This window comes from Schistocerca piceifrons, chromosome 2 (assembly GCF_021461385.2).
Source record: "Schistocerca piceifrons isolate TAMUIC-IGC-003096 chromosome 2, iqSchPice1.1, whole genome shotgun sequence".
Classification (NCBI taxonomy): domain Eukaryota; kingdom Metazoa; phylum Arthropoda; class Insecta; order Orthoptera; family Acrididae; genus Schistocerca; species Schistocerca piceifrons.
Window position 1 is genome coordinate 814,700,955 of NC_060139.1, and position 25,184 is coordinate 814,726,138.

Genomic DNA, 25,184 nt, shown 5'->3' on the forward strand with positions numbered 1-25,184 from the left:
GCTGCTTGAAGATCGTACATTGCTTCCAGCATTCTCAGCCATGGCAACAGTAGCTTCCCCAACAATCTGGGGCGCAACTGCCCGTTGACCTCTCCCAGGAGTAAACCGGATCATCGCCCGATCGTTCCAAACTATGTAACCAACAAGATCATCGGATTGAACCCTCTCATATGGAAAATTAATATGTGTTTCTTTCGATGATTTATTCTTTATGTCTCTTCCGAATGTCCTTACAAACCTATCCACAAAGATTCGTTGTCCCACAATCACGTATTCTTCATGGAGGTCCCTCTCAGGTGGCGAAAGTTTATAACCATCCTATATAACGAAGAAATAAATTTCCAAGACTCTAAATTGAGAAAAAAAAGCTGGAAGTAACACTGACAAAGATCAAAATGATGGAAAAAGGAAACTGAAAGTACTGCAGATAAACAGCAGATGGAAGTTTGAACTTAAATGTACAGGTGAACTACGAAATGGAGAAGCTGTAGAATGAGCGAAGTGGAAATCCATCATTCGGAGGAGGCGTAAAATGGGTGAAGGTAAAAAAAGTAAAACGGCACCCAGTTCTAGTTTTAAGTTGCTTATCAAACGACTTCTTAGGGGAAAAAAGTTATTTTTCGTACAATGATTGACCGCCTTTAAAAATTAAAAATTATGTCATAATCTACTGATTAAGCGGTATAATCTTACGTTACAGATTTAACATAATAAGCCTAATATTAAAGTTAGAAACCTGAGGCAACGTAATTTACGGCGCACAAATTACTCACGCTACAGAATCCAGCATTTGAGAGTGAGAGCATTTGCGATTTACATACTTATTATCTCACTTGTGAAGAAATCAGACACTTGAAGTTGTTTTATAAGCCGGAATTCGATTCTTTAAAGAAGGGACTGGGGTTACTGGTTACTACAGCGTCAGCAGAGCAGATAATATGACTGACAGTGGAGGAAGACGTGGATTTTCAATACGTGGGAGATTAGAATGTTTGACACGTCATTTTATGGGTGATGGGTATCCCAAGTCCACCGAGGTGATCACACTGCACAAAACAGAAAGAGAGAGAGAGACGACGACGAGTTCAAACGAGGTGATATGCTATGCCATTTAAGAACAATAAAGTACGTAAATATAAGAGTGTCGAACACCTTAATCAATTTTTAGTTTCTTTATGCGTAGCTACCAGCGGTACGTTGACAGAGCTCGGCGCTTCTGAATCACCGCGTTCTTATTTATCCCTTCACTTCCCCTTCTTCTGGTACAGTTAATCTCCTTATTTGGATGTCACTATTTGCATGTATACAGGAATACGCATCATTTAGGAAAAATTATTTGGGAAAATTGTATGCGTCTGTCTTCTTTCTTTCTAGTCATCATAATTCTGACGAGTTTGATGCGACACACCACGAATGTCTCTCCAGCTCCATACGTTTCATTTCAGGGCAGCAATTGCAACATACGTCCTCGATTATTTGCTGAATGTATTCCTAGCTCTACAGTTTTCATCCTCTATAGTAGTTATTGCCTGACGTATTAACAGATGTCCTACCATCGAGTCCCTTCTTCTTGCCACTGTTTCCACACACACACACACACACACATACACACACACACACACACACACACACACACGTCTATCAACACCAATCGTGTTCTGCTATTAAGAGAAAGGAAGGCTTGCTCTGAGCACTATGGCACTTAACATCTGACGTCACCAGTGCCCTAGAACTTAGAACTACTTAAACCTAACTAACCTAAGGACATCACCCACATCCACGTCCGAGGCAGGATTCGAACCTGCGACCGTAGCGGTCGCGCGGTTCCAGACTGTAGCGCCTAGAACCGCTCGGCCACCCTTCTATTTATTTACTCCTATGTAAAAGAATATTGCACTAAAAATGTCATATATACATAAAAATACAGGGAAATCAAACAGTAATTATAACAAAACACAGTTTTGTCTGGAGTCAATATGTCATTATGATAAGTGTTAAATTATATCATACTGAAGAGCCAACGTCCTCTGTTTTTGTTGCCCGTATGTAAAAGAATGGGTCAACATAAAATTTTATAATGGGTACTGTAGTCCCATAATATTTTTCCCAGATAGTAAAACATAAGAGTACTAAGTTCCAGTTACATTTCTTCAGAAATTCCACAGTTGTTTCTCTAACTACTATACGTAAGCGTGCTAGCACATTGCTAGGAATGTCCTATCTTAGCTTATTTCTGCAGATAATAATTTATTGTAATTGATATGTGTCCAATACAGAGATTGGTGCAAATAACTATAGGCGTTTGTATGTTCCCGGAACCTAACTCCTCGCACTTTTAGATATTATGGTTGTCTCGTCATCACAGTATTTTTTCCTAATATTAATTTATAGGTCTATGTACAGTAAGTTCTACTGGAATTACTTGAGGTGTTCAAGACTAAGGTATAACAAACCACACAACCTTGCACACACGCACACACACACACACACACACACACAGACACATATATATACTTTCCCTTCGTATATTATTAGGAACTGCACGATTAGCTGTATTGTTCAAGACTAGAGCCTGTTTTTTACCATTTTACCTGGTGTTCTGGTTATTTATGACGTCATCCGTTTCATACGGAGTATCAGTTGTTCTCTTACTAAGATCGTCATCACACTACCCTATCCAACTACTATTTTTTGCAGTAATTGCCCTCCGATTTGCCCTACGTTTCACGCTTTCAATTACCTTCCTTACCTCTTACCATAACATAATAAGCTCCTTACGGGGAATTTAAATATTCGGCTGTCAGCATATTAAAGCAAAGCTTGTGCTTTATCTTCCTCGAAATCTGCTAGCGATTGGCCTCACTGCGGAAAAAAACTTTTGATTGATTGCGCTGCATTCAGAACGCTACTAATGACCACCTCTCTTATTACCTTTTGGCAATCGCCTCCCGTCTCTGTTGTGGGAATACTAATGTCGACAAACATGGTGATGCTGGTGGAGGCGGTAGAGAGTGAGCTATGTTTAAACCCAGACGAAAGTCATAATTCAGACACAATTAGATGGGCTTAGTGCTCCCTGAAGCGATAATTTGATTTTTGGAAGTATCAATTACATATGAAGTCACATTTGTTCTTTCAGAGATTTCTCACTGTAAGTGTAGCAGATAACCAATTATAGCAATTCCAAAGCTTCTCCTCGAAGGTGGTCATTTGCAGACGCAGATGTGCCTAACCCCCAATTATTCCGTGCCAGTTGAAGAGCATTTATCATCGCTGGAAATCCAGCTCCTGGTTTCGGAATCATAAAACAAAGTGTGGTTGACTAAAGGGAACAGAGGCACGATTGTAGATCAGATTTTGGAAGGAACCATACAGAGCGCTTCAGCTGCCCCCATCTATGTATGTGTTTTATGCAACCGCAGTGTCTTCAAAACCACACTTGAGACTTTCATAGTCTCTCTTTCTCTCGCTATGTGTAAACTATTAGTCATAAAAGAAGAAATGACAGGGAACTTTTCGTAAGAAATTTAATATAGTTAAATTTTTTGCTGGGATATGCTTTCGCTGGAGGTCACAGTTTCCGAGTTATTCAAGAAAAACCTGTTTGAATGACACTTTTTTACGTTTTCCTAGTATAATTCGAAATCTACAGCCACTAGTGAAAAGTATCCCAGTTCAGAATTTAACTACGTTATATGCCCTACAAAAAAGTCCCATTCATTTTTATGAAGGTCTAATAGTGTGCTTGTAGTGATGGAGAGAATATGAATATGTTGCTCGTGGTATCTGAAGCCGTTGCAGCTTGCATAAAATCCATAGGTAGGTAGGGACAGCTGTATTACCATGTACCATGGAAATGTTCAAGATGTTGTCACTAATCAACCCGTTATCGACAACAAACTGTCTCTAAAACTGATATGCGACTATCATGTGGAATTCTTTTCATAGCAATTTATCAGCAACAGTCTCCACCGTTTAAGAACCACAAATGCTTAATACAAAGTGCAGTATAACAGCTCTTGAACTAACTTTTAAGCGGCTGTGCTATTACAGAAGGAGCTGCTTGTAAAATTCTAATCCGTCTGTGTGAATGAAATGGAAGAAATTTTAGGGTGTAACGTCTCGTCGAAGAGATGGTTACTAGAGGCAGAGCACAAACCTGGATGGAAAACAAGGAAAGAAATAGGCCATATCCTTTCCTAATACCAGCATTTTGCTGATCCAGTCTGTCGCAAATACCAGTTCTCTAAATTTTGCCAATAGTGCTTTGCGAAAAGAACGTCGGCTTCCATCCAGGAATTTCCGCTTGAGCTCACGTAGCGTTTTCGTAATACTCGCGTGTTGATCAAACGTGCAGGAAACAAATCTGGCAACATACTTCTAAATTATTTTAAAGTCATCCTTTAATCCAACCTCATGAGGGTCCGAAAAACCCTAACAGTATTCACGTATGGGTCGCACAAGACTACTGCACGCAGTTTCCTTTGTTGATGAGCTACCTTTCCTATCACGCTCCCAATAAGCTGAACTCTATCATTCGTCTTCCCTACAGGCGATCTTCTCATTGCACACCACTAACATCTTATAGGACCGTTTTTCTTTCTCATTCGCATTAATTTTCATTTTTCCTTATTTAGAGCAAGCTGCAAATCATAACACAATTGAGCCAAAAATAGGAACACTAGAGGTAGGACATCTCACGGTTGGTTCTTAAACATTTTTATGCTGCTTCAGAAACCTGACAGTTTGAGGTTTGAAGTTTATTCGGAACTGATATCTTTAGAGAGAAGAGTGTACAGAGAAAAAATTGTAGGACTGTAGAAAGTGGCCTAAGGGAACATCCGTAAATTTAAATCACATAGACTGAAGGAAGGATTTGAACCATGCTACTTTCCAGTAAGACAGTCGCAGTGATTACTGTGTTCTATAGGGCTGCTAAGTGTAGCAGTTACAAGGCGTGATTGTTGGCAACCGGTGTCAGGTGAGCAGTAGCGTCCGGCGCAGGTGTGGAGGGAGGCGTGTCGTATCGCGATGGGCAGGGCCGCCCCCGGGACACCTGTAGCTGCCACAGCACGGCCATCAGCCGGCGCACGCAACACGCTCGGCCCATCTGCTGCCAATCGGCCGCGCGCACAAAACAAACGCGCGTCCTGGCAGCAGGCGTGCCGCATCGCTTAGCGGGCAGGCGTCCGGCCAACACCTGCTACTCCGACGGCTGCCGTTAGCATTCCGGGCTGCGCGACGCTCTATGCAAATGCACGCGCTGGCCCGGAACCTCGCCACGTGCAGAGGTCGCCCCGGACTGAGGCCCCTCACCTAAACACCTGGCTATTCTGCCCACCCAGTCCTTCGTAAGGCGTTTAACACCTCTTTATAATGCGTTCTACGGTTTACAGCCCTGTTAGATTGGTCGATACGCAACGAACTTCCGGCAGAGATTTCTTCTGTCATAAGTGGCCGAAGCCACTGTCCCTACATTACCTGACCGCAGTCTGAGAGGGCTATCCATAAGCTTTTAATTATCACCTATAATAAGCCAAAGTTCCGTAATTAACTTTTGTTGCTGTGGAGGTATGTTCATTATATCCATCGTGGATGACGAATTGCATTTGTGATTTGACACGGCTGGTTATGTAAGTCGGGCAAAGTGTCCGATTCATATTTTTTGCTCTGAACAGCACTGCTGCCCACCGAGAAGTGGTCAAACTAGTTCTAATATACAGGACGTTTCAAAAAGGGCTTAATAACTCTGGAAATTCATATAAATTTATTCTTAGAACCTACAGAGATGATTTTAGTGTCAATTTGTAGGGAAATACATAAAGTTTTGTCTCGCGTAGTTCCAAATTGCACCGTAAAGAGTGCTAGCGGCAGTTGCTTTAAAGATATCTGCCTTCACTGGACCTACGTGTGCTGAACTCGAGATAGTGTACCTGGATATGTTACAACAATTGTTGATACCACAGATCGATAACGATGACCAAATTCGAAATGTTTATTTCATGCAAGATGGTGCACTACCCCACTACCTGGCTGACGTCTGGGATTTTCTTAGGGACCGCTTTCCAGGTCAATGGATTGGTCGTGATGCCCCAGACCTGACACCACTCGATTTTTTATGGGTATTCCAGAAGGATGTTGTGTTTGTACCTCCTCTACTGGCTTCTCTACCTGAACTTGGAACAAAAATTCACGCCGCCACTCAGCAAGTTACACCTACAATGCTACAGCGAGTCTGATCAGACATTGACTTCCGATGGGATGTGCAAAGGATAATCAACGGAAGCCACATACAACATCTTCAGTTTAAGGTAAAAATCTCGATGTATTTCCCTATAAAGTAACACTAAACCCAGGTCTATATCTTCTTTCAATAAATTTATATGAATTTTTGAGATTGTAAAGTCCTTTTTGAAACACGCTGTACCCTGTCATTGTTGTCAGTGAGTCTGGCAGAGGAAGCTTGTTCCGTCGTCTGACGTAAAATTAGTCACTTACATTATTATTGTCACCTCACATATACACAGAGTAATGCTTCCTATAATATTGGTGTTCAAACGAAGTCTTTTGGCTTGCAGAGTTAATGTAGTTTCTTTATTGTTTCTTTCTGTATGGTAGGTACATCTGTCACTCATTAATATTGACATGGTGTCCAATCGGGAAAAATTGCTACACTATTCGTCGCAAACAGTGTCCACGGGTGTACTTCCAGATATCGCGCATAATACTACTGAACAGATTTTCACTTTTATGTACAAGGCTATCATCTGTCATTCCGTCCCTTTGTGACGCTTCTGAATTAATTTATATTATTGAAACCGTCTCTTATTCTGTTGCATTTCGCCTAATACAAAAATCCGATTACAATCTCTATGCTGCAGCCTCTTGGTATTGTTTCAGATTCCAAGGCAGAAGTATAGAAAATATATCCAAAGACCAAAAATAGAACGAACAATGGATCCTGTTCTGATGGTACTGACAACATAGGTAGGGAAATGTGGCCACTACTTGTGCATCCAGCAAACTGGATGTAGTTCCTACAAGATTCAAAATGTGTTAGCGGCAAACTTCTATCAATAACCATGGCTCGATGAAAATTCAATTTCTCTTACCCCAACTTCCCCTATCATTACGGGCTGCCCGCCGTTCTATGCAAATGCAGGTTCTGGCCCGCAACCTCACCGCCTACAGAGATCACCTAAACAACTGAATTTGATACGAGTTAGTGTAGCGTTTCCTACGAGTACCTTTAGAGATGCTGTACGCTCGTCATCAGATGGAGGCGTTGCAGAAACGTTATACTCTGGATCATTCGCAACAAGATGGCAAGATCGCGTTGCTTGTGGAAACAACGGAAATATATTTCACGAAATGTTTACGATGTTCAGGATATTTATATTGAACTGCCTCTTGGTATTCATGACAAATTCATTACGAAAATGTCACACACAAACACACACACTGATTATTTAACAAATTGTGATAACTTTTATTGTTAATCTTTTTTAACGTATGAAATTTGACAAACTCGAATTAATGCAGTTTTACTTATGACAATCCAAGGGAATCAGAAATAAACATTTAGTATTTTAAATTTGATTAATATTAATTTGACATTTCAAGTCATAACACTGAATAGAGCTTCATCTCACTAAGGTGATTATGTCTCAAAATAAATTCAATAAAATACGCCTACAGTATAAGCTCAGGAACTACTGGAACAGACAGATAAACAGGTCACTTTACAAATGTTTCAGAATAACACATCAAGCATCAACAAACAATGAGTTAAAATATCAGTTAATCCTTGTAAGAACAATAGATCACAAGAGGAACGAGAAACTACAAAAAAACATGAAATATATCTTTTACGTAAATGAGAACATCATTTCGCGGCTCTCATGAATAAGTAGAAGTTTTCTCATTAAATAGTCCGTTATTAGTAAAATACAGCCAAACATGGCATTAGGTAGAAAGCAAATTTGAACCAAGAGAGAATATACCTAGGTACTTAGCGTGATTTCAAGTTTTGATGTCTTAGGCTAGTTCTATAAAAGGAAGTACAAATAAAATTTAAGTAACAACACTCACATGGAGTAAACAAAAACAGCCGGTAGTAAATCCTGAGTACAAAACAAATTACGCCTAACAAAGACGTATATTATGTTGGTGAATAAGTTCGTAGCGTTTTTCTTTCGCATGTTGGTATTCCGGTTGTTAGGAGTTTATTTATCGATTTGTCATTTTTCTATTTGTAGTTCACCGTTGCTATTTGAGTTTATGTATTATCATTTTGTCATTTGGAGCTAGTAAGTGGAGCTGTGGATGCTAGAAAATGCGGTGGGGAAAGCGAAACATTTCCGAAATAGTCTTATGTTTAAGTAAAATGGAGAGAGGTGGCGGCAGCTAGAAAATTGCACCGTGTATGATGATAACGGCATTGGGCAGTGCACGGACCGTTTTGACATTAATGACTTTACGCATTCAGGAAGACCTTCGGGGTTGATGAAGATCGTTTAAAGTCACTGATCGACGATGATCCACCCCAGTGTACTAGACAACTGACAAATGTGATGAACTCTGATCATCCCACCATAGCGCGACATTTGCATACAATGGGGAAGATTCAAAAATCTGATGTATGGATAGCGCATGCTTTGACCCAAAATCACAAAAATCAGCGGGTGGCCATATGTGCAAGCGTCATCGATTGGCTCGTGAATAACACCTATCAGTCGCGTCCTGTATCGTTACTTGAGACGAGAAATCGTGTCTTTACAGTAACATAAGGAAAAGAAAGGAATGGTTGAACACAAACAGAGCAGCAGCTCCCCGTACAAAGACGAGCGCGCTTCCATAAAAGATAATGTATGACTCCAGTGGAACAGCGACGGTCTCGTGTACTACGAATTGCTTCCCCGAGATGAACCCATCTCTGCTGACATTTACTGCCAACAGCTGAGACTTCTTGCAGACGCAATCCAAGAACAACGACCTGGAAAACTGCGTGAAGTGCTGCTACTCCACGAAAACGCTCGATCGCCTTCTGCCTGACTGGCAAAAAACACTATACAGGAGTTGTATTGGGAAGTCATTCCACACCCACCTCATTCATCTGATCTTGCGACCCCAGATTTTCACCTTTTCCGGATGTAAATGCGCTCCGAACGTGGCTCGACGTGTTCTTTACGCAAAACCACGTGGTTTCTACAGTCGCGGAATCGACAGTTACCCCAGCGTTGACAGACTGTTGTGAATAGTGAAGGAGAGTGTATCATTTATGACTAGAGTCTCTATTATGTGTGTCTGTTGCATTTATCAAACATACAGAGAAACGCTACGAACTCTTACACCAACCTAATATGACATTCCTGCAGTGCTTCGAATACTGGTAAACGGCACAATAAATCGCATCTAGTGAAAAAAAAAACGACTGGTTGAGTTTTATATCTACGAGTATCGCCAACGGTCTTGCAGTCATTGAAATCCGTGCGCCATAGTATCGTAGCTTTCGGGTATATTCCGAGATCCGACCACTGGACAGATTGTCTATAGCGTAAGTTCATACAATCCTTCCGGCTGCCTCTTAGCAATTTCTGCGGCCGGTAATTTCCACAAAAGCAAATCAAGAATACAGTTTGAGACTAGGGAAAAAAAGACACCAAATCGGCACATTCAAATTTGCACGGAAACGAATACAAGTTATTGGTGTCAGTAGATAGTTCAACAAATCTATCTCACTCACTGAACTCCACTATACAGCTAGCGACTTCGCTCCACAGTCTAATTTGCGCTGTCTGCCTACTGAAGGCCCACACACTTGCTAAATGGCAACAATTGCATAGAAATCTGAGATGAGTCAACTCGAAATCCTCACCCGCGCACAAGAACGCACTTTCGGATTATTTCAGTTTTGTGTGACCGAGCAAGGTGGCGCATTGGTTGGCACGCTGCCCTCGTATTCGAGAAGACAAGGGTTCAAACTCGCATTCGGCCATTCAGATTTAAGTTTTCCATGATTTACCTAAATCGCTCCAGGTACAGGCCGGGATAGTTCCTTTGAAAGGGCATGGCCGTTTTCTTCCCCATCCTTGACACAATCCGAGCTTGTGCTCCGTCTCTAATGACCTCGATGCCGACGGGACGTTAAGCCCAGTCTTCCTTCCTTCCTTAACTTTCTGTAATTCAAGAAAATTTTTTGTGGCCACAGAGGATAACCTTCTTCCAACTTCTGAAATATACCACGAAAACATCACCTCCGTTCCAGAGGACATATTGCCAGATGGTTTGACTTCCGCGGAATGTCCCAATTTTGAGGGGTGTCATGACGACGTAAGACTTACGCAGAATGCCAACTGTCCCTACTTTTGAGCACTGTTAACAATTCGAAATATAATGCGTATTTTTTGGAAAATGAGCGAGTTCGTCAAAGTTTGATATGAGTTTCTGACCGAGACAGTGGCGGTAACGAAAGTTAGATGGTGGGAATATGTTGTGCACGATGTTGTGATCAGCGGGTGAACTATTTATTCATTTACAATTTTGAACATGGCTGCTGCTCAGCAACCGTGTACTAGTTTCAACAGAGGATTATACAGCCAACCGGTTGCACATAACTGGTAGGTACATTGACCTAGGTGAACCGTGAATTTAATTTCAAAGAATATTCTTAAAAATTTATTTTATTTATTAGAGATTCATCAAGAGCATTAACACATTTAATCACACTATGTGAGCGTGGAAGTAGTTGCCAGTGGGTAACTGATGAAAACAAATTAAATTTCTTTCAACAAATGGAAATTTTATTCCTAAAAGCCCTTTTTTTCTAAAATTATAATCAGAAAGCGCCCTTTAAATATCTATGCACCCCGTATGAGGGATGGAAATGGTACAAAACACTAAAATTAAAAAATTAACTTGCCACCGAAGGTGCAAATTGAAAAAAAAAAAAAAAAAAGAAGTCTTGCGGTGGAAGAGTGGCAACTTTATATACTAAAACGACCATTTAAATAAAAATCCATGAAATGCATTCTTACATAAAATATACAAACCTGCTTTACATTACACATATTCCGCCTACAAGATGATAAGCAAGATAAAAACATATTTCAGGAATTCGGACGTTACACTCCAACCAATAAATTCATTAACACCGAATCCGACAAACATGACAGGGGCAGCTGTTAACGTATGGCAGATTGACAGAGAGATTACTGAACAACTCGAACAGCAGGTTGCTCTAACCCGCCCCTACTCCACAAGGGAAAAACGGACAACCCAATTTATAAACAACCACCTTCCCGCGGGCGGGCAAACGGAGAAGAATGGTGGCACGACCCCAAAACAAAGCGGCTGGTGACCTCACCAAGAAAACAAGTAGAATTTAACAAGTAAATGAAACAACATATCTCCAATCACTTAACTTCTAATATACTGCGATTTCTCGAGAAGACTTGGCGCGGTACCCCCAAATCGCTCTCCCGAACCGTCCGCTGCCAGCCGCTTCAACGGACACAGGAAGGCGCGCCGATTTCCCGTCTCACGGCGTCGCAGCTCGCACCGGCCAGCCCGATGTCGTGAGTTGACTCCTGTTGCTCTCGTGTCGACCGCGAAGCCACTACCCCTCGCTATACGGCGCGGCCCACTGGACTCACTTGGCGACTTCACATGCGCCGACGCTGAAGGCGGACAAGTCATCTTGTGTCTCAGTGCGCGACCGACCAACCGATCGATCCAACCGCCAGTGACCGTTGCCCGAGCTACTCGAGTAGACTGGCGACCTAACGCGCAGACTCAGATGCAGGAACTCGACCGGGCGACCACTAGCTGAGCTCTGTTACTCGCGGAGTGGCAAGACTCTCATTTGCCGGCTTCAAAGTTTGATCCAAACGACAGACATACTAGCACCCCGACGACTGACAGACAGTAACTGCCGCACAAATGCGAACGAGAGACAGACCAGCAACTAGCGACGCGAGACTGACCCAGACTCACTCCGACTGACCAACCGCTCGATGCAACCGCCAATGACCATTGCCTGCACAAACTCGAGCAGACTGGCGGCCTAACACATACTAGCACTCCAGGCGACAGACATACACTGACTGCCCCATACTGACCCGGCTGACCAACTCACCAGACTCGCCGCCTAGCGAGCTCATAGCGCCCCTTAAATGCACGTGAACAGGCTACCTTTCCCCTTTCCCACCAGAGGGAGACACCAAAGCTGCGATTGCCACAGCGGCGCCACCGCCATAAACGGAGGGCGACTGCTTCACACAACGCGCTGCGGCGCGCACTTCAAAACAGCAATTTTTACCACGGCTCACTAGGCTTCGACACCTACTAGGGGTGTCTTCATCAGAATGAAATACTGCTAAATCGTGAAATTACATTGCTAAAAATCAATGGTCAAAATTTAGAGCAGCTATGCTCAAGTCAAAAGTGAAATAAAACGTTCTAGCCTTTGCCCCATTTGCCCAGCTGGGAACAACACCAGACTGAACTCTACCATTATTTATATTATATCGCTTAGACCTAATCTCACTATTTATGTAGTAGATCGTTTTTTTTACGTTGTTGAGAGAGTAGAGAAAAGTGTGCGCGAGACCTCTATAGCCAGCTGTATTTTCGGTAGATCAGCGTTTTCTCAATTAGAAAGTACCACAGCCTAACCACGAAAAACACGCCCACACCTCCTCCGCATTTCACTGTTGACATTACCGCCCTGGTAGCTGAGTGGTCAGCGTGACAGCCTGTCAATCCTAAGGGCCCGGGTTCGATTCCCGGCTGGGTCGGAAATTTTCTCCGGTCAGGGACTGGGTGTTGTGTTGTCCTAATCATCATCATTTCATCCCCATCGACGCGCAGGTCGCCGAAGTGGCGTCAAATCGAAAGACTTGCACCAGGCGAACGGTCTACCCGACGGGAGGCCCTAGCCACACGACATTTCCATTTTACTCATGATGGCAGACAACCCTTCAAAATGTTCTAATGTGTGTCAATTCCTAAGGGACCAAAGTGCTTAGGTCGTCGGTCCCTAGACTTACACACTACTTAAACTAACTTATATTAAGAACAACACATACACCCATGCCCGAGGGAGGACTCGAACCTCCTGCGGGAGCGCCGCGCAGACCGTGACATGACGCCTCAAACCGAACGGCCATTCCGCGGGGCTACAACCCTTCCTTCAGACAGAGTGATCGTTTGTCTCCAGTCATTTACTGTCCAATGGCTGACCTGGAGTGTCAGCATTGAGTACGTAAATGTGTGGTTCGTATGGAACTGTCTACCATTGTACATTATTCTTTGTAATTCCCTACGTACAGTCACTGTGCTAGCTGAACTCACGAGTGACACCTTACGCTAATTTCCTGCGGTTTTTTACACTCACTGTCCACGATGTTCGACAGTCCCTTTCCGTCAGCACATGTAGTCTGTCTAAACTTGGTTTAGCTGCTGTTGCTCCTTCGCGTTTCCACTTTACTGGGCAGTTTTAGAAGGGTTGAAGTGCCCCTGGTGGGTTTGTTACTCAGGTGACACTCAATGAGTAGTCCACGTTCGAGATCACTTAGCTCTCCTGACCCACCCGTTCCGTTATTACTGTGTCTTTTCTGATAACACAACACTCCCCGCTTCCTTTATTGCTGGCAGGGCTCTCCTCCCGTGAACCTAGTGGTGAGTTCCGCATTACATAGGGCTGTCCCTATACTTTTGATCAAAGTTTATAGTCGACCCAGACGGCAACGAATTTATAAATGTTTCGGAAAGACTGGCTAGTCTTCTCCAGCCAGAACAAAAGCGCCTTTCCTCCAGATACCGGAAATTGGCACTAACGTACCCAATATCAAAAGAACGAACACCCAGAGGCGGCGACCAAAATGTTAAGACTAATACACGGACCAGTCAAATTAGTGTGATCACTGTCTACGTCAGCGTGCAATAATCACTCACAAATGGTCGTTGGAACCACTAGCAGTGGGAAGCACATAAAGTGTGTTGGGGGGATGCGGAAAACAGTTCAGTCGTCGTTTTGTGGAAATGGAGCGGTTTATTTGATCCCCAATAGGGTCTAGTAATTGCCTTCTGGGCCAAGTTTCGAAGCATTTCCAATGGCTGAGTCTATTTATGTACCGCCAGAACGGCGCTATCCAAAACCAATCCCAAGGCAAATGTACGCCACTGGCTATAGATAACAGAGGTGAATGACAACTGCAGAGATGTGTACGAACAAATAGACGTGCTACTATTGAACAACTGACCTAATATGGGCCTCCGCAGCAGGTGCCTGGACCATGCAACCATGCTGCCTGTTGTTCATCGGCGACAAAGGTTGGATTTGTTTTTGTATGTCCATCCTTGTGATTGAAGGTCTGGAGGACTACAGACGTTTACTATTGTAAGAAAATGAAACACCTGTAGCCATCCTTATGATGCCGTTAATTGTATGGCTATCAGTTAGTTTCGGCGCTTCAGTGCACCGTCTTCACGCCTTAGCTGCTGCTGATGGGGTTGACACCATCCGTATACACGATGCATCAGTGGCCAACGTAACTGGTTTAGCCGGCCGTTGTGGCCGAGAGGTTCTAAGCACTTCAGTCTGGAACCGCGCGACCGCTACGGTCGCAGGTTCGAATCCTGCTTCGGGCATGGATGTGTGTAATGTCCTAGGTTAGTTAGGTTTAGTTAGTTCTAAATTCTAGGGGACTGATGACCTCAGATGTTAAGTCCCATAGTGCTCAGAGCCATTTGAACCTTTTAACTGGTTTACACAGATTACCTGTAACTGTGACGTTGTGTCTCTACCACGGCTGGAGTTACGTTAGCCATTAATGCATCCCTACATGCAGTTTGTTTTTCCTCGACGCTGTGGAATCAGCTAAAACCTGAAGATGCTGCACTGAAGCGCTTAAACTGGTGGCCATACAATTAATGACCTCATAAGAAAGGCTGTAGGTGTTCCATTTTCTTACAAATGGTTGGAATTTGCTCGCCAGTAACGCAGCTGGATGTCTACAGAGTGGCGACAGGCAGCCTTTTCAAATGAATCACGTTTTGTGCTCCATCGGGGAGACGGCCGTAGGCAACAGCCCTCTATCAGTCGTTGGAAGGGTCCAGGCCACAGGAAGGAGCGTAATTGTCTGGAAGGCAAAATGGATCAACAGAAGTATGTATCTGTCCTTGGAGACGATGTGCACCCCTACAGTGGCAGACCTCCCCCTAGTCCTGAATCGGTAGAAGTCGGTAAACGTCGGGAGGCTTCGGTAGGCACGCAGTTTCGACTGCTGCCAACATTACGTTGCCGACTGTGTTGTACAAGGTAGCCATTGTCGTCTGCTTCGTTATTGTTTTGCGCTGTACTGTTCTGCGTGTTTTTATTGTGCAGTTGTGCTAAACATTATCAAAATGAGTGAAGAGGCAGTTGCTGGCCCATCTCGGGAGTCGCCAACAACCCCTACCGGTAGGCATACGGTTAAAAGGAAACCAGTATTACGTAGCGATGCTCGCAAAATTATATTGCGTGTGATTGAATGCTGCGAAAGGGAAAGGGAGCAGAAAAAATTGCTTCACCCCATTTACAAATCTTCAGTGAGAGCTGCTACATACACAGGACAAAGCATGCGTAGCATTGGAAGATTGAAACAGTTTTCCAAGAATCATCCTGGCGTGTCACCACAAACGCCTGGCAAGAAAAGGTGAGTTTCCATTTCAGATATTTTGTTCGCGATCACTTTGAAGGAGCCCCCTATTTCGTCCGAATTACCTTATATTTCATTTTTCCTTGCTACCGTATTGTTTTGTTTGGAAACACCACTGGTTACTGTATTATTTCGAAACACATTCATATTACAGTACATTTCCAAACGGTTTGTGAGCGCATAGTAGACCAACATACATACATTCATTTATATATATACACAGGGTGTTACAGAAAGGTACGGCCATACTTTCAGGAAACATTCCTTACACACAAAGAAAGAAAATATGTTATGTGGACATGTGTCCGGAAACGCTTACTTTCCATGTTAGAGCTCATTTTATTACTTCTCTTCAAATCACATTAATCATGGAATGGAAACACACAGCAACAGAACGTACCAGCGTGACTTCAAACACTTTGTTACAGGAAATGTTCTAAATGTCCTCCGTTAGCGAGGATACATGCATCTCCTCCGTCGCATGGAATCCCTGATGCGCAGATGCAGCCCTGGAGAATGGCGTATTGTATCACAGCCATCAACAATACGAGCACGAAGAGTCTCTACATTTGGTACCGGGGTTCCGTAGACAAGAGCTTTCAAATGCCCCCATAAATGAAAGTCAAGAGGGTTGAGGTCAGGAGAGCGTGGAGGCCATGGAATTGGTCCGCCTCTACCAATCCATCGGTCACCGAATCTGTTGTTGAGAAGCGTACGAACACTTCGACTGAAATGTGTAGGAGCTCCATCGTCCATGAACCACATGTTGTGTCGTACTTGTAAAGGAACATGTTCTAGCAGCACAGGTAGAGTATTCCGTATTAAATCATGATAACGCGCTCCATTAAGTGTAGGTGGAAGAACGAAACTAAAATGAGCTCTAACATGGAAATTAAGCGTTTCCGAACACATGTCCACATAACATCTTTTCTTTATTTGTGTGTGAGGTGTATATATATATATATTTTAATGTACATGACGATTTCAGTTTCGTTTACGAACAACATTTAAAGCGAGTTTTACTTCCAAGCCTTTCGTCTGCTCTCGTGTAACATGACGCGCAATTTGTAGTGCCAGCACTGCAACTGATAGGAGTGCCTTCCTCCCCCCCCCCCCCCCCAACGGCTCCTCTCCCCCCTCCAGCCAATGCTTGCTTCCTCCTCTCCTCACACTCCCCTCACAACTCTGCCGTCTTACAGTTAACACACTGTACATGCAGTTTGTTTTTCCTCGACGCTGTGGCATCTACCAGCAGGACAATGCAACGGGTCGCACAGCTTGCAGTGTACGTTTGTGGTGCAGACAGCACCAGGATGAGTTCGCCATACTGTGCTGGCCACCAAACACCCCGAATTATATCCAACTGAGAATCTGTGGGACCATCTCGATAGGGCTGTTTGCACCATGGATCCTCAACCGAGACACCCAACGCTTCCTTCTTATCCGGCACTCAGCTTCCACAGATCTTCATCAGCAGGCCAGGAAATCGAGTACCGGCGCAAGTGATGGTATCTTACAGATAAGCAAGTCGCAAGCCGCGGGGGACGGACGGGGAGAACTGGAGCGTTCAGCTTGCACTCGGCACTCGCTCGCTCACGGAGCAAGCGGGTGAGTGCGATCTAATGCGGCCCGTAACTCAGCGGGTAATGAAAGGTGCGCCTCCCGACAGCTGTATTAATGGTTTCAATCGCAGCGGCGGTGCCGCTCGGCCATTACCGCGGGGCCTTCTAGCCGGTAGTCGGCCAGCGCGCCTGCTTTGTTGTTATTACCAGCGCCTTCCCGGCCGCGAGCACCTCCGTAATTTTCCGGTCACGCGATGAATAAATCTCTGCTTTCCGGCGCACCTAAGTGCGGCGCCGTCGCGCTTAAAAAGGAGTAACGAGCGCTGGCTAAATACGTGCGTGCACTCTGGCGGCGGAGAGCGCAGCTTGCGCGAGGGCGATGTGATCGTGCTGTTCTTTATGTTGTCCCGTCCTTCACTAGTTCCGACAGGTTTTTTTGGCACTTTTAGAGAAATTTACAAGCTACAAGTTCAGGCATACAGACCGTCGCATCTTAACGAATGCATCTAAATCAGTATCAGGTTCTCTAAGTCTTAATTCTACGTATACAACATTACTTTACATGTGGCAAGAGCCTTATTACCACACACCTGCTCTATGGCCTCTCCCATTTCTCGTTGACGGTTACTATGTCTATATTTATACAGCGTATCTTCACAATGCAATATCCTTCAAACATGCATACATGTCTAAAGGAACAGATACTGTCACTGACGATTAAACCTGTGGTAAACATTACGAAATTGTGATTCCATTGACGTCAGCAGTTTGCGATACATGAAATTTGTGCTGGACCTGTTCCCTGATTTAGCGCTTATCACGATCGGTCGCCTTACCAACTTCGACTATCTGAGCACATTTCCAAGCCTCCGCATAAGGCTATATTTATTGATTTATTCGTATGCGACGGCCGGGGTGGATGAGCGGTTCTAAGCGCTACAGTCTGGAACCGCGCTGCTGCTACGGTCGCAGGTTCGAATCCTGCCTCGGGCATAGATGTGTGTGATGTCCTTAGGTTAGTTAGGTTTAAGTAGTTCTAAGTTATAGGGAACTGATGACCTTAGAAATTTAGTGCTCAGAGCCATTTGAACCATATTCGTATGACTCACATGCACTGTAAAAATACGTGTACAACATTAGTATATGTATATAACATGAATACAGAAAGACAAAACAACATATAAAACTAACAAAATGTTAATATCTAAGATCCTAATCCGTCTCCCTCTACGATTTTTACCCTCCACGCTGCCCTCCAATGCTAAATTTGTGATCCCTTGATGCCTCAAAACATGTCCTACCAACCGATCCCTTCTTCTAGTCAAGTTGTGCCACAAACTCCTCTTCTCCCCAATCCTATTCAATACCTCCTCATTAGTTACGTGATCTACCCACCTTATCTTCAGCATTCTTCTGTAGCACCACATTTCGAAAGCTTCTATTCTTTTCTTGTCCAAACTGGTTATCGTCCATGTTTCACTTCCATACATGGCTACACTCCATACAAATACTTTCAGAAACGACTTCCTGACAATTAAATCTATACTCGATGTTAACAAATTTCTCTTCTTCAGAAACGATTTCCTTGCCATCTCTACATCGACCATCATCAGTTATTTTACTCCCTAAATAGCAAAACTCCTTTACTACTTTAAGTGTCTCATTACCTAATCTAATCCCCTCAGCATCATCCGATTTAATTTGACTACATTCCATTATCCTCGTTTTGCTTTTGTTGATGTTCATCTTATATCCTCCTTTCAAGACACTGTCCATTCCGTTCAACTGCTCTTCCAAGTCCTTTGCTGTCTCTGACAGAATTACAGTGTCATCGGTGAACCTCAAAGTTTTTACTTCTTCTCCATGAATTTTAATACCTACTCCGAATTTTTCTTTTGTTTCCTTTACTGCTTGCTCAATATACAGATTGAATAACATCGGGGAGAGGCTACAACCCTGTCTCACTCCTTTCCCAACCACTGCTTCCCTTTCATGCCCCTCGACTCTTATAACTGCCATCTGGTTTCTGTACAAATTGTAAATAGCCTTTCGCTCCCTGTATTTTACCCCTGCCATCTTCAGAATTTGAAAGAGAGTGTTCCAGTTAACGTTGTCAAAAGCTTTCTCTAAGTCTACAAATGCTAGAAACGTAGGTTTGCCTTTTCTTAATCTTTCTTCTAAGATAAATCGTAAGGTTAATATTGCCTCACGTGTTCCAACATTTCTACGGAATCCAAACTGATCTTCCCCAAGGTCCGCTTCTACTAGTTTTTACATTCGTCTGTAAAGAATTCGCGTTAGTATTTTGCAGCTGTGACTTATTAAACTGATAGTTCGGTAATTTTCACATCTGTCAACACCTGCTTTCTTTGGGATTGGAATTATTATATTCTTCTTGAAGTCTGTGTCTTGAAGTCTAATCCATGTAAGAACTGTATCGTCAGCTTTCAGGAAGTCGCTTCGACTCCCCTGATAGCAGCGCAAGGGCATTCTTCTCTAATGTGCAGATTCAGAGTATCACAGTCACAAGCTGTAGACTCTGTAGCACTCCATCTGTAAAGTGAGTCTGAGCATCGACCATGCTCAGTGGGAGCTCTGTTCAATTTGACCCGCAGTTTCCTGTCGATTTCCGTGCCAGCAGCATCAAATTATATTTTAGGAACCACTCACGCTCTTCAGGATTTTTAATAAGTTGGCAGTTCTGATCCTACAGGTCTCTAACCTCGATATTACTGGAACGTAGCTGTTCTGCTAACCGTAACGGTGGGTTTCTTGAACGGAATCTATTTTGTCGCAGACTAGGTATGTCTTTCTGTACGGGTAATTCCAGGCTCTACTACTGCTTGTGGTGTCCTCAAAGGAAGACCTCGCTGCTGTGGATTGAAAGTGGACAGAAGCGAATAAATGGGTGTCGATCAGATTGTCCCAATTACTAAACGCATAGTGTGGTTTAACTGGACGTCGATAAGGTTGGTGTGGCAGCTTTTTAGCCATATAGCGGCACAATAATGGCCTGCTGAGGAGACCGGCGCAGTGGGTGATGCGCGCAAGGTGTCTGCTGAAACTTCCCATGTCATTCCATACAATTTTTGAATAATATTGTTAAAAGTTTTTGTCTTGGAAGCGGTATTTTCAAGAAGTCTTTTATGTGAAAGGGTGCGGTCTGAGGTGACACCAAGGTACTTAGGATACTCGTTATGGCAAATAGTGTTTCCGTTAAGTTTTACTCTGGGCACCGTCTTAGCTTGTTTGTTTTTGTTTGATGGAATATACGTACTTCAGTTTCACTTGAACTGGGTTTAAGTCTCCACTTAACTGCTATATTGTCTGCAAGAACTGGCTCCGCTTATCCCATTTTGTGGTACAAGCACAATTTAGTGGACCTGGTATTGGGGAAATCGAAGAGATATTGGTTGAATAATAGGGGGGCTATGGAGTCCTGTGGCAGACCATTACTTAATTTCCTCTCCTTGCTCACATTTTCTCCCAAATAGACACGGAAAATACCTGTTGTTTATCATGTTGTTCATGAGAATTACGGTTTTTCGGCGTAGAATTTTTTTAATAATTTGTGTATCTCCCTTCTGTGGTCGCAGCAACTTCTCTGTGGCCTGAAACCTGCTTGCTCAACTGGGATGTGTCCCAGAACGAAGCTGCTAATTATGTTATAAATGAGCCACTCCAAGAGTTTATAAGTACAGCTCAAAAGGGAAACTGGTATAGAACTTCGAGGCTGTCTGCTGGTTTACCTGGTTTCAAAACCGAGTGTGATTACGTGACGCCGGTCGCGGTGGTCTAGCGGTTCTAGGCGCTCAGTCGGGATCCGCGCGACTGCTACGGTCGCAGGTTCGAATCCTGCCTCGGGCATGGATGTGTGTGATGTCCTTAGGTTAGTTAGGTTTAAGTCGTTCTAAGTTCTAGGGGACTGATGACCACAGATGTTAAGTCCCATAGTGCTCAGAGCCACCATTACGTGACGTATGGAAGTTTGCGTCGATGCTGGAGGCGTCCTCGGGTACTTGAAGTGTTTAAGGAGACCGGCCGTGACAAGAGGGAAATCCGGCTTCGATTCCTGGCCCAGCACAAATTTTCATGTGTCGCAAATAGCTGACGTCAATGTATAGCCACAATACGCGAATCAGTTTCATAATGTTTTCCATTTAGTTCTGTCGAGTGCATTGTTTGTCCACTTGATGTTGATGTTCATCCAAGCTGCACCCTCCCGAAGTTATCTCGCCACCTGATTCTGGGGTTTCCTCTCCCTCTTGTTCCACCTATTGTCCCTATTGTAATCTATTCCTTGTCATTCTTGCTACGTAGCCATTCCAGTTCAAACTTCTCTTCTTTGTTACGGTGTCTGTACAGCTTACGTAATTCTTCAGTTTTGCGGTTCCCTACCTCAACCGATAAAAACGGATCCTTATAGGATCACTTTTTTGTCCGTTGGCTAAGACCCTTTTTTTCTGAACTCGGGTAGAGGTATCAAGTTGAAATTTACGGAAAACTACTCAAGTCTCACTTCGTGGAGTAAAAGTTTAAGCTTCGAAGTCAATGAATCAAAAAGTCGCTGCCATTTAATGCAACATATTTGACACTCGAAAACTCACTCAGCAAATCTTTAGATAATCTACATATAGAATTAAATATCTTAACGCCCGCTTCTTCGCTCGCGTAAACAGTATGGCCTCCACAGATTTTTTTTTTCATGGAATTTTTGTGTTGTTCTTAAATTGCAACACTAAAATTTTCTTGCTAATTAAGGCCATAGAAAAATGTTTTCCGAATTTACTTCTGATTAGAATCGATTATGGTAGCTGCTGGGGTCCTGGGTTTTTCTTAATCATGCATTTTGCATGCTTGATAATATTTTTAGATAAACTTTCGTCCCATAAGACGTATTTCCTTATACCTAACAGGGAGGCGAACTAACCAGTTTACATATATTTAGTTTAACTTTTCTTTTAAATAATGAAATATTTTCTTAAAAACTCTCATCTCCTATTTCAACTCCCTTAGGGGTTGGATTTCCAAAAAACAGTGAAACAAATATATTTCTTTGTTTCTAACCGAGAAGTCAAATTCAAATTTTCTTATCTTTAAAAAGCCTTCTTAATGAGTTATTCCATAAAATTTTTCATCCTCTATTTCACAACCATAGCGGTTGAATTTCGAAAAACAGTGAAACACAGATGTTTTTATTTCTAACCGAGAAGCAAAATTCAAATTTTCTTAGATTTAACTCTACAAATGTTTTCATAATGAGATATTTTAATAAAAATTTTCATTCCCTATTTGACCTTCCAAAAACACGGGACCACATTTTTTTTCCAACTGAGAAGACTTGTATGAACCTTTGACATTGCTTCAGTACTGCTTATAATAATTTACTTTAAAAAAAAACTTTCACACTGTTTTAACCCCTTAGTGGTTGAATTTTCAAAAATGCTGAAACCCATATTTCTGACCGAGAAACCAAATACCCATTTTCGTAATTTTGATCATTTTACAAACAACATAAAATGTATAGTGATGCGACGTGATGTATGTATTTGTGAAAGTAATGCTGTGTGTCAGTTGCTGTTACACGATAGTAACGATCATTTTTGCAGGTGACGAAGCCACTGCTGGAACGTAAGAGAAGGGCTAGAATCAACAGGTGCCTGGACGAGTTGAAGGAGCTTATGATGGGTGCTTTGGAGGTAAGTGGCTTTCATGACACGGTACCTAGCTGTAGAATCTCCATTTATTTCAAGTACGTCACACGGTGTGCTGTGTTGATTTTTAAACTGATCCTTTGTTTTCCCACCTGCTACTCCGGCTGTGCCTTTTCCATTTCTTCTCTTTCACTCCTTATCTTCCCCCGTCTCTCAATAAACGTAGCGCCTCCGGGAAGCTTTCGTCAGAGTTACCCATCTCCCCAAGAAAACTGATTTGATGTATTAAAATCTGTTCATTTGCTATGTAATAAACCATATATAAATAATGAGGAGGAAGGCTCTGTAAAGATACCATCGTAACGACACTGGAGTAACAGTACCCGTAATGACTGTGAACGTAAAAACAAGTTAAGATTAGTAGCTAGTAATTAATTCCAAATATGCAATATTTGACTAAAATGTTGTAAGAAAATGATGTCTTTATTTTTATTTTCAGTACGAGCTAACCTCATTCAAAAGCTTTTCTCTTTTACTCGTCAAGAGCTAACTGTCCGCCGCTGTCATTAAAGCTGATTGCTAGCTCTGTAACTAAATGAGCGTCTTCTTCTCCTGCGAGATTTTGTCGTAGGTGATTTAGAGGCTGTTAAAAAATTATAGAGTGCAAAGAATAGCAGAAGAGTAATACGAATATATAAAGAAGGCCATAGATGAATCAGCAAAAGAATCCCTCGAAGAATATGAAAAGAAGGAGAAACCTGTTTGGTGGGATGTTGCAATAACAGAGATAATTGAAAGGAAAAAAGAAGTTTTATTTTAGTTCCTGAATGTCAACGAGAATCAAAATAGAGATAGGGATACGACCCTAAATAAAGAAGTAAAAAGTGTTAAAAAGGGAAAACGAGGCATGGGAGAAAAGATGTGATTGCGTACAGAGGGTGATTGGTTGAGCCTGGAGAGCTAAGGCATGGAGAACAATCAAATCAATGACACTGATCAGCTGATGACAAGTTAAATCATTATAATATTAGGCATAGTCAATAGGCAAAGTACTTTAAAGATTTATTCCAGGAAAATCGTCCTCAATTTTGACATAGATGTGAGGCCAGGATGCAACAGGAGAAGTTATGGCCGTTAGACATAAAACTTCTTTGAGAGGCTGTGAGGATCTGTAAGATGAAGAAGTCACAAGGATTTGGACTGATATATCCAAAAGGATGGACCACGGAAATTGTTGGATATGCTAAGAAATCTGTTTCAAAGACTATTAAATGGATGTTTCATCGGAATGAACAACATAACACCTGTGCATAAGAAAGGGTTGGAAGACTGTGTACGAAAGTACTTAAAAATCTGGTGGAAAAAGAAACAAGACACAAGCGCCATAAAGAGGAAATAGGATTCTGAGCAGAAAGGTCAGTAATGGACAACATCTTCATAATGAAAGTAATATGTGAAAAACCCACGAAAGTTGGACTAGAGACACATGCTGCATTGATTGACCGAGAAAATGCTTATGATAATTTACTCTCCAACAAAATGTGCGAAAATATGAGAGAGATAGAACTGGATAAAAGATATCTAAAGGCTGTTATGAAATTATATAAAAATGACACAGTGAGAGTCCGGACTGGGAAGAGTTGGACAAAGTAATTCGAGGTGAATAAGGATTTGCCTCAGAGATGTAGGCTGTCACCGATCCTCTTTCTGGTGTACCTAGGTGCAATTCTGAAGCCCTGGCACAGAACATGCCATATAAGAACGCTTAAAGAGAAATACTCTATCGTCGAAGGTTCGAATCCTGCCTCGAGCATGGATGTGTGTGATCTCCTTAGGTTAGTTAGGTTTAAGTACTTCTAAGTTCTAGGGGACTGATAACCTCAGATGTTAAGTCCCATAGTGCTCAGAGCCATTTGATCCATTTGAACCAAAGAGAAATAAATAAGCCTGGCCTGAAGACCTCACTCAATAGTTATTACTTCATAAAAATATAGAGATTTCTCTGCAAAAGCTCAAGAGTAGGAAGTGCAAATAAATTATCAACTACATACGACCCTACGGTGTTGCTATGGAGTTTATTAACGGGACAGCGATAGTCGACAGCAGTCAAGATGTCGCTCTCACATTTGCAAGTGAATTTCCCGCGTATATTTCGCAGTCTTTAAAACAGAGACCAGAAAGTGTTATACCACAGTACCCTTCTTTTCACAAACTAGCGAATGGCATTCCAAAAGAATGATCGCCAGTTTGAAAAAAAATCTTCGTAG

At 42.7% G+C, this 25,184-nt stretch overlaps 1 protein-coding gene across 1 annotated transcript in view; it reads left to right on the forward strand.

Moving 5' to 3' along the window:
- The window catches only part of LOC124776523 (enhancer of split mgamma protein-like), a 132,738-nt gene that overhangs the window by 43,042 nt on the left and 64,512 nt on the right, over positions 1–25,184 (forward strand). Inside the window, exon 2 of the mRNA XM_047251552.1 lies at positions 22,873–22,962. Within this exon, the coding sequence (XP_047107508.1) occupies positions 22,873–22,962 (90 nt within the window). The remainder of the gene's footprint in view (positions 1–22,872; positions 22,963–25,184) is intronic.